This window comes from Lipotes vexillifer, unplaced genomic scaffold (genome assembly GCF_000442215.2).
Source record: "Lipotes vexillifer unplaced genomic scaffold, Lipotes_vexillifer_v1.1 scaffold1616, whole genome shotgun sequence".
NCBI classification, from domain to species: domain Eukaryota; kingdom Metazoa; phylum Chordata; class Mammalia; order Artiodactyla; family Lipotidae; genus Lipotes; species Lipotes vexillifer.
The window spans coordinates 232,761-243,309 of NW_006790438.1; the positions used below are offsets into that span (position 1 = coordinate 232,761).

Consider the following 10,549-nt stretch of genomic DNA (forward strand, 5'->3'; position numbering starts at 1 on the left):
GGGAAAGAGGTTCGCCAAACCTAGACAGTATGCTGAGAAGACAGAGCAGAGGGCACTGGATCTGCCTGCAGAACCCCAGAGAAGTTCAGGACTAGTTTCCACTGGCTTCGCGCCAACCTTAGTCAGGAAATAGTGCCCTCCAGGCTAAAGTAAGGTGGACACGCACAGCTTTTTGTTAATTAGTCTGCTTACAACTTAGGCTGTTAGAGCCAAAATGAGAAACACAGTTCAATTACTTAAATCTGATTTTAAGTTGTAAAAAATGGCTCCAGTAATTCTGATTTCTCTGGAACAGGGTTCTTTCATTGATTTTGAGCTTCCTGAGGAGCATGGGCCTAAATAGAGCAAAAGTTCTTTCGATCAATCATCCCAAGCTACTGGCTACTCTCTAATTTGCTTAACTTAAATTTCAAAAGGATCCAAATCCTGTACCCACTTCCATAAAAAAGATACCATTGTCATACCTAAGTAAATTCTCCAATTGTCCCCCAAAATGCCCTTTACAGCAGTTTTCTTTCCTCCACCCAATCAAGGACCACATACTGCAGTTGTCATGTCTGAGACCAGGTGTCAGGCTGTACAATCCTCTCCAGGGACTCAGGGTGTATCTACTATCTGTACAAGCAGCTCACTGCTCCTGAAGGGTAGGTATATTGCTTTGGCCTGTGGGTAAAGGTTAACCAAACCCTCTTCCCCTAATGCATGAGAATCTGACCTTGGGTTAACTCTTTAGTTTTGTTCCTCAAGTTACCTGATAAATGCCAGAGTATCAACAATGCTACCTAGACAATATGGCTCATGGTAAAAATGACCCCTGACTGGTCAACTCAAACTAAACTGGAATAACGACCCGAGAACTACAACTGGGAACCTCATGCTTTTGCCGTTCTCTGAGCGCAGTGACTCCTGTAACTGTATGTCCCTGGTGGGTGGTTGAAACCCACGTGGATAGAATTGTTACAAGACATTTTAGCTCATGTGGGGCATTAGGCTTTTAAGCCAGGGCAACCTCCACACCTGTCCAGTATAGATCTCATCTCCTTTGCCCTGAATAAACTGCTACAAAGACACTGAATCAAGAGGAATACCTGATGCTATCCTCCTAGCAAACTATGTTCCTGTCCTATATCCTTCTGAACATATAGAGGTACAATGTGGTCATTTTATGAGTCTGAATATTAGCTGAATTTTAAAAACTCCCAGTGGACGTTGCAGCACCCTTGGTTAATTCCAGCACAATTTAGCATCATTTTACTTATTGTCTTACATTACAAAATCAGATAATATTCTCAATTACCTAAAAAAAATCATCCATGTTCCTATGAACACCTCAAACCCTTCAGAGGTTTAAAGTAAATAAATAAAGCAAATATTTAAAAGCACAAGGCAACAATAACTTAGAACTAATATCAAAATTAATAATAATTTAACCAGCTACTAATAACTGGCAAGTCAGTTCACTATGTCCACATTAACTTTTTTTTTAAGGATTACTTTTTAAAATTGCCTGGGGAATCTTATCATTTTTATATGCTTTGTATGTCAGTGTTCTTCTTAATATTTAATCTGAACAACTTTGCCTTGAAAGATAATTTCCTCAATATCACATATTCCTTTCAAGTTAAACACTTAATACACGCTACTCTTTTTTTAGCTGACTTTTCACTACCTAAGCCAGCGTTCCTAAAATGACCTTCCAACATTAAGGACCCTCTTATGTAGAGAATCCATCACAAACTCTCTACCAACAATTCTTTAAATCAGAGAATGTAGACCACGCAAACGATGGAACATCAAGGGCACACCGTCACCCTACATGGGAAGGCACTCTCTTCTATACATTCTCTAAATTCTGGAATGATAAATTAGTAACACTGATTTTATGACCTAATCAGAGTTGTCATGTTTCCAAATAGGAATAAATAAAACAGTACTTTTTTTAACCGAAAGATGAAATACATTTTAGATAGTGTCAGAAGAATCAGTGGAATAATATAATAACCCTTTCTTTCTGCTTTGCTAACTGTCTATTAAACAAAAGCAGTAAAAGTATCAGGTGAGTAGTTATCAAGACCATTAACATGCTGAATAGCTACAGCATAAAGCCCCTAAATTGCAAGACTATTTCCTCTCCACTGGATTTGTTTTTATTTTGCAGGTGACAAAAAAAAATGTTTTAAGAGTTCGAGTTCATGCTTCCCTGGTGGCGCAGCGGTTGAGAGTCCGCCTGCCAATGCAGGGGACACGGGTTCGTGCCCCAGTCCGGGAAGATCCCACATGCCGCGGAGCGGCTGGGCCCGTGAGCCATGGCCGCTGAGCCTGCGCGTCTGGAGCCTGTGCTCCACAACAGGAGAGGCCACAACAGTGAGAGGCCCATGTACCGCAAAAAAAAAAAAAAAAGAGTTCAAGTTCAACATTTATATCAGTATCTGGCATGCTTCCCAAGACTTAAATGTATGGCTCTGAAAAAGCTCTGTAAACGGCCTAATGATACAAAAATGTTATTACAACCAAAGAAGAAAGAGTTTATCCAAACTCCATGCTAAAATAAATATGACACTTTCATGTCATATTAAAAATTCAGTGCCTATCAATAACCCTTTTAAGATTCTTCCATACCCAGAAAGAACAAAGTCATACATACTTACTTTGTGACAGCTACACTAATGAGAGAAGTTGTTGGCGCTCCTTTCCTTATAAGGGTAAAAAAACAAAACAAAAGGCAGTTTAATTTGGTGGAAATCATAAATACCTTTTATTTTCAAGCAGAAGTCTTTGTGAGAAAAAGTTCTCTCCAATTAAGCAACTGAGCCTAGTAACTGAAAGAGAACTCTATCCTTCAGCTTGGTGCCTCTGGGACCTAAGGAACTATAAAACTTTTATAAATAGAAAAATGGCACCAAGCAATTCTGAACCTGCTTGCTGCACTGATCACAGGAACTGTTACATTAACCTCTGCCAATTATGGAAACTGAGTAAAACAGAAATCAATCAACATGAACTTTCATTGGAAGGCTCAGAGGGCTGAGGAAAACTATACAACTAGCCTTTGGTAACATGGTGCCAGATCATTAATCCTCCTGACTATGCCCTTGCTTTCATACAGTCTTTGAATACCTTCAACTGAAAACAACACTAAGATCAGTACATATTAGCGGGACAGATACAAAAGGAGCAAAGACAATTCTCCTGGTTTTCCCGATCTAAGTTACTCCATTGAACATGAAAGCTAAAAACAAGCAATTGTTTTGTCATCTATAAATGCTGACATTGTCCCAGCTAATTTTTACTATCACATATTTTATAGCGATGTAACATTTAATGCATCAATGGGAATATGGCCAAGTGCCTCAGAATCACGTGGGAATTCACTATCAAATTTTATTGAGTTAAAAAAAAGAATCGAATTTTTAAAAGAAGGTTGTGACGTATCACAAGTTCTTTTTTTCCCTCCTACTTGTTCACTTAGTTTTCTGTTTGTTAGTATAGTATAATAAAGACTATCTGGTTTTCACTCCCAGTTTTCTGGCACACCCTGTTATCAACACCCCTTGGAATTTCGAGTGACAGAAGTGTCTTTGTTATGCTAATGAGGTGAGTAGTGGGCCCGCCCCCAAGATAGCTTCAGGATGGGTGTTGGTCATTGTTCACAAGAAAGATCAACCATGGGGAGGGGAGGAGGGATGAAGACTTAAGTTCAATCACATGTACAATGATTTACTCAGTCATGCCAACGTACTAAAACCCCCATAAAAATTCTGGACTCCAAAGCTCAGTGGAGCCTCCTGGTCGGGAAGGCGACGTGTCCTCCCCTCACAGGGAGAGAGCAGGGAAGCTCTGCGTCTGGGACCCTTCTAGAGCATGCCCTATACGTATCCTTTAAAATAAAACTGAAATCATTAAATATTGTGCTTTCTTGAGTTTTGTAGGCCATTCTAATGAATTACTGAAACCAATGGTTCACAGGAACCTCCAGATTTGTAGATGGCTGGTCAGAACTACAGATGTCCCGGGGACTGGGAACATCTGCAGCTTGCATCTTAAGTAGGGGCAGTATTGTGGAAGACTGAGCCCTTAAACAGGTGGAGCCTGACACTGAGTGCAGATAGTGTCAGAATTGAATTACAGTACACCTGCTTAGGGTGGAAATAACTGCAAGGAACAGGGGACAAGGCTGTGTCAAAAAAAGGAGGTCAAAAAATACAAATTTTACCAATAGTAAAATTTGTAATACTTAAAAATCAGCATTTCACAACTACCAGGTGTGACTTAGCTATGTTACTTGAAAGAGTAGTAGAAAACATTTCAATACATTTGCGATACTTTCAGTAGTACGTGAAAATAGCTAATTTTACTATCTAACTACTGGATAAGAAAATGAGCCGTTCTTACCAAAGGCAGGCATTCCCACAGATCATGGCAATGGCGTTGTTCCAGCCATACACCGCCACAGGAAAGTTGAACGCAGTTATAATTCCAACCAGGCCTACAGGATTCCACTGTTCAATGAGCGCATGGCCAGGTCCTGAGGACAGGGAAAGCATGCAGTATGCTTAAGCACGTTAATTTCATGCCTGTCAAGGTAATAAGAACAAAGTCTGCAATCTTTCATTTTCAGAACAAAGGTGCACCACACCAGGTGGGGACTCCAGACGCCTTGTAGAGGATCACTTTACACAGCTGTGGGATGTTGGTACATTAGTTAGCATACAACAAAAGCTGTTATTCCTACCACATTATCTTACAAACCATGAGGATATCCATTATGCCTCTGCTCATAGGAACTCAGTGTAGATCAGGGCAGTTTCAGTCCCATCTGGGAGACAAGGAAACTTCAGAGAGTAGATGAGACGTGTCCTAGGTGATGTGATTGCCAAGGGCAGGGCATGACCACAACACAGGAGTCATGACTCTCAGGGCCGTGTTCTTGACGTTCTGATGAAGCCCTCAGCTAACCTCTCTAAATTCAAAACAAAGTGGCTCATGTACAGGGAAAAAAGTTATAATAATTATAAAAATGCTGAATGAATGAATCGCACAAATCTTTACATACGTACAGGAAAACTGAAAATACAAATTGAACCATTATGCATTTTATAAACAAACTTTAAAGACACCATAATCCCACAAGGGCCTTATTTTAATCCCACAAAGGCAGCTGGAGCAGTGAAGAAGCAGAGCAAGGAGTGTGAAGGTTCACAAAACCTGGTTAAAAACACTAGTAAGGTCACGCTCCCAGCCATCCACCTTTCTGGCCATGCTCACACTGCTAGCAAAAACAGGGAACCCACCACTTGCTGTACCTCATTCCCAGGCCCTTCCTTAGTCTAGGAAGCCTAATCTCCCTGGAGATGATGTGCTGGTACAGCCTCACAGGGCCTCTTCCTGCAGGGCTTGCCTCCTCTTCTCTGCCCCTCCCATCTTTATCCTCCTCCCAAGTAGGCCAGGGGAGCTCTTATAACATCCCTCCATAGCTTGCCACACTTTGGTGTCTGGATCGGTACTGCAGCTGCCCTCAGGGTAAAGTCCAAACTCCACGAAAAGTCCCTACCCAAGGTTCCCTCTCCACCCATCTCACCCACTCACACTGTGCCCTCCAGCAGTGCTGAAGTTAACACAGTTACTAATGGCTAAAGGCAATCGCTATTATGTATCTAATTAAAGACAGTAACTGTACATTTGAAAAGAATCCCCTAACTTCCTACAAGCAGGGAATTTGCCTAATATTCTAAGAAAAAACAGGAAAATACTATTTTTTTTTTTGCGGTACGCGGGCCTCTCACTGTTGTGGCCTCTCCTGTTGCGGAGCACAGGCTCCGGATGCGCAGGCTCAGTGGCCACAGCTCACGGGTCCAGCCGCTCCGCGGCACGTGGGATCCTCCCGGACCGGCACGAACCCGTGTCCCCTGCATCGGCAGGCGGACTCTCAACCACTTGTGCCACCAGGGAAGCCCCAGAAAATATGATTTTTTAAAAAAAATTTATTTCCCTGATTATAAATGTAACACAATTCCCATTGTGGAAACTTTGGAAAATACAGAAAAATATAAAGAAGACAATAACAACCATCAGTAATTCTGCCGTGACAAACAACCAAGTAACAAAGTGACTACTTTGGCAGACTTCCACCCTGGTACTTTTCCTTGTCCTCATCATTAAGTACAAGGTTGGTCCCCGCAGCACAGTTTAACAACCAAAGACTGAAAATACCCTAAATATTCATCTTTGAGGAACTGGCCATCCTTACAACAAACAGACAACCATAAAAAAAGATGAAGGAAGTACCTTATTGGAATAATATGAAACAATTTCTAAGACACATTAAGTAGTAAAAAAGTAGAGAACAGAACATACAGTTTGCTAATGTTTTCGTTCCTAAAAGACATGTATTTGCCTGCATGTGAATAAAAGCTCTAAAAAGATACACAAGAAACCAGAAACATTCGATACTTGCATGGAGATACTATGGAGTATCCCGTGGGGAGGACAAAAACTCTTCATCCTTTTACCCTTTTATTCCTTTTTAATTTTGTGATATGAATATGTTACCTCTTCAGAAAAATTAAAATAATTCAAAAATAAGTAAATACAACTTTCCTATAAAATTTGGGGTTGGGGAAAGCAAACTTCATGATTTTTTTAATGCCTGCTAATAGACTGCCAAAATTATTTACTCAACTTTTGTCATATGATTTGACATGTAGGTCATTTCTAACGTTTCCTATGAATAGGACAATGAACATCTTCACACATGAACCTCAGTCACATTTCAGATTATTTACTTCAATTAGATTCTGGAAATTGGTATTAAGTATTTAAGGCTCTTTGGATACATGTTTTTCCAAATTGTTCCCCAGACCGACTGGTGATCCACATTGCCAAAAGTCCCCATAAAAGACTGTCTCACCCATGGACTTGCCAATTTAAAAAATTTTTTTAAAAAATTTTAATCTGATGTCTTCCTCTGTTTTAATTTGCCTTTCTTAGTAAAGAGATTAAAGTTATTATCATATCTATGTATTACCTGACATTCCTTTTTTGCAAACTGTTCACAGCCAATTTTTGGAGCTCTCTGTATTAGAGTATGAAACTCTTAAAAATAAATAAAATAAAATTTAAAAATCTCTTAGCTGAACTGACTTCATTGCTTACTTTCAGAAGGCAGGATGGGTCCCCCAATCATCCGAGATAAGCCAACAGCATAATCACAAATATCCACGTACTCTTGAACTTCTCCCACACCTTCCACTAAGATCTTCCCCATCTCCAAAGACACCTAAAAATACAGAAGACCAAGCTGTATTTTTTCAATAGAATTCATACTTTAAAGATTAAATTTATGGTGGGGAAATCAAAACATATTTTGTTTTGTGATGCTCATAAACTTCATAAAGTCTGTTCTTATTTTTCTGAAGAATTTTAAAACCCAAGAATTGTCTTCACTTTTTCCTGTCCATCTTATTAATCTTCCCTCTAAAGAAAAGATTTTTGAAATATATAAATTACTGTTCTTAAAAATCACAATCTTATACACAGGAAGATGACAAGATAGCCTTATTCCTCACTCAAAGGATTGTATATTTACTACAAAAATACTTTACCAAGCTTCCTAGTACTTGGATCTTCTCCCGCAAGGCATCACCAATCTGTCTCACTACTTCTCCTCGCTTTGGAGCAGGAATCTAAGAAAATAATGGAATTTTAGTGTCTGATTCCAAGTGTAAGCTTGTGTCTATAACACAGTAAGTATCAGATAAATGTGCAATAAGAGAACAAAGCACAAGCACATCAAAGACAACTGCTTTGATCCCATCAAGACTGTGACATGGCAGGCCCCAAAACCCATACCACAGACCAAAAAAATATCCAGATGATACTTTCTTGGTGAGCCAAGGACTGTGCTAAGTACATAGAGAAATTCAGATTGAACACAACTTTTTGGGATGGCTCCAGAAAGCTCAGAATGCCTTACATATCTGTAACCCTTTATGATTCCCAGAGGTATTTTCATATGGGTCAAACTGACTGCATGCCCAAACCCTAAATTCAGCTTACTTACAAAGCTGGTATTTCATAATCCATTCAAATAGTACCACTCACTCACCAAATATTTCTAAGCACCTACATACTATGTGACAACAGTAGTACTAGGCACCGGGGCTAAAATAAGTGAGGCACTCATGGAGCTAATAATTATTATCTAGCAGCAGTCATGGTGCTAATAACGGGCGGGGGGAGGCAACAAATAATTATGAAGTGCCACAAGGGCTATAAAGACCAAGGAAATAAAGAGGGTTCTAAGACAGAGAAAACAGCAGGCTTGGAGGATAAATCGGTACATTACTTTACCTAAAAGGCTGTCAGCCCAAATCTCCAAGGTGAGATTTAAGCTGAAACCTAAGGTTGGGAAAAGTCAACCATAGGAATATTCTTCCCAAGGAAAAGAAAAACGTGTAAGAGACCCATGGAAAATAAAAGCCTATCATATATGAGAGGCTGACTGAGAAGGACACTATGCCTACAGCTAGAAGGAGCTTTAAGGAGCCTGAATTTTACTCCAGGTGCAATGGGAAGTCTTTAATGGTTTTTAAGAGGCAGAATAAGATGATTCGCTTGAACTTTTCTAAGATCAGTGCCTGATGGGTGTAGCATAAGTTGGAGGGGAAAAGACTAGAAGCAGGGAGACCAACTAAGAACATGTTCTACTAGCCTAGGCAAAAAATACCGGTGACTGAGCCTTAAGACAGAAGCAAGGGAGACAAAAAGTGGATTCAGAATCTATTTTGGAAGTAGAATGGATAGAACACACTAATGGAATAGGTATGGGAAATGAAAGCACTAAGGATGACTCCCAGGTCTCTGGCTTGAATAACTAGGTAGATGGAAATAGAATTACAGGGATGAAGATAACTCAGAAGAAGCATCAGGATTTTTTTTTGGAGGTGGAGTACAGGTTGGGCCATATTAAGTTTGAGATGTGATGCATGAATGGAGACATACTTTCGCCACCTACGATGTCACCCCTTCTCTTCCTTCCAGCTCTTCCTGATTTATTCCACCTCTCCCTCGAAAGGCAACTAACAGGACCATTCCCACCCCGCCAGGCTGCAGCCAGTCCCCCCATGCCCTCCTCACAGAGAGGCCTTCCAGAGCTTGACCGTGAGCTCAGGGCTCTTCTTTGCTCTCTCTCCTTCCCAGATGTACCCCAAATGTCTTAGTATAGCTTTTCTGAAGGGTACCTTGGTATTCTATTAACATTTAAAATGTCCCCTGCTTTGAATAGGCAATTCTACTTCTGGAAATTGAGTATATAGATAAGTGTGCAAAAGTCGAGGTACAACAGCATTTACTGCAGTGCTGTTTCCAGTAGAGAAAACAGAAACCATCTATATGTCCATCAGTATACGATTGATTAATCATGGAATAGCCATAAAATGGAATGCTTGACACTTTCTAAGAAGAATAGATTTATAAGGAAAAACTTTTAAAAGCCATAAAAATAGCAAGATAGGGGCTTCCCTGGTGGCGCAGTGGTTGGGAGTCCGCCTGCCGACACAGGGGACGCGGGTTTGTGCCCCGGTCCGGGAGGATCCCACATGCCGCGGAGCGGCTGGGCCCGTGAGCCATGGCCACTGAGCCTGCACGTCCGGAGCCTGTGCTCCGCAGCGGGAGAGGCCACAGCGGTGGAAGGCCCGCGAACCGCAAAAAAAAAAAGGCAAGAAAAGCAAAAGTTTACTTACCATATGCATTAATTTTGAAGGAATATAAAAGATATTAACAGTTGTAATTTCTGGGAAATGGAATCATAAGAGACTTTCATTCTCCACATTTTGTATGTGGATATTTGCCATTTTTACGATACCCGCACACTTTCAGAAACAGTAAACAAAAATTATAACATTAAATGAAGTAGCACAGATCCTTTGTATTTTCTAAGGCATGGAATGGGTTTTAAAATGTTTTGATCGAATTTAGCCCACACATTTATAAACTTTGCAAATTGGTTAATTTCAACTCAGAATGGCCAACTCAGTACACATAGCTATTCTAAGCACATTTATTCTATCAGTCTTTCGACCACCACTTACTGCACACGTTCTATGTGCCAGATATTGTGCTAACCACCAGGATACTAGGGAAACAAGTCAGCTACGATTCATGCCCCCTAGAGCCAATGGTCGAGTGAGGGTGGTAGAAACAAAACAGGAGATTACAATTTCATGTGGTAAGCACCGTGATGGAGCTAGACTGCACAACTGGACCACCTATGAGTGTTAACCTAGCATTACTTGGGGGCAAGGAGGTGGGGAGGAAGGAGGCTTTTTAAAGAAATTTAGAGGGCTTCCCTGGTGGCGCAGTGGTTGAGAGTCCGCCTGCTGATGCAGGGGACACGGGTTCATGCCCCGGTCCGGGAGGACCCCATATGCCGCAGAGTGGCTGGGCCCGTGAGCCATGGCCTCTGAGCCTGAGCGTCCGGAGCCTGTGCTCCGCAACGGGAGAGGCCACAGCAGTGAGAGGCCCGCGGACCGCAAAAAAAAAAAAAAAAAAA

At 41.0% G+C, this 10,549-nt stretch overlaps 1 protein-coding gene across 2 annotated transcripts in view; it reads right to left on the reverse strand.

Moving 5' to 3' along the window:
• ALDH7A1 (aldehyde dehydrogenase 7 family member A1) overlaps positions 1–10,549 on the reverse strand; it is a 41,093-nt gene that overhangs the window by 23,862 nt on the left and 6,682 nt on the right. For both annotated transcript variants that reach the window (XM_007463726.1, XM_007463727.1), the window contains exons 4-7: positions 7,602–7,682; positions 7,153–7,276; positions 4,393–4,525; positions 2,649–2,693 (exon numbers count right to left, since the gene is read on the reverse strand). In XM_007463726.1, the coding sequence (XP_007463788.1) occupies positions 2,649–2,693; positions 4,393–4,525; positions 7,153–7,276; positions 7,602–7,682 (383 nt within the window). The remainder of the gene's footprint in view (positions 1–2,648; positions 2,694–4,392; positions 4,526–7,152; positions 7,277–7,601; positions 7,683–10,549) is intronic.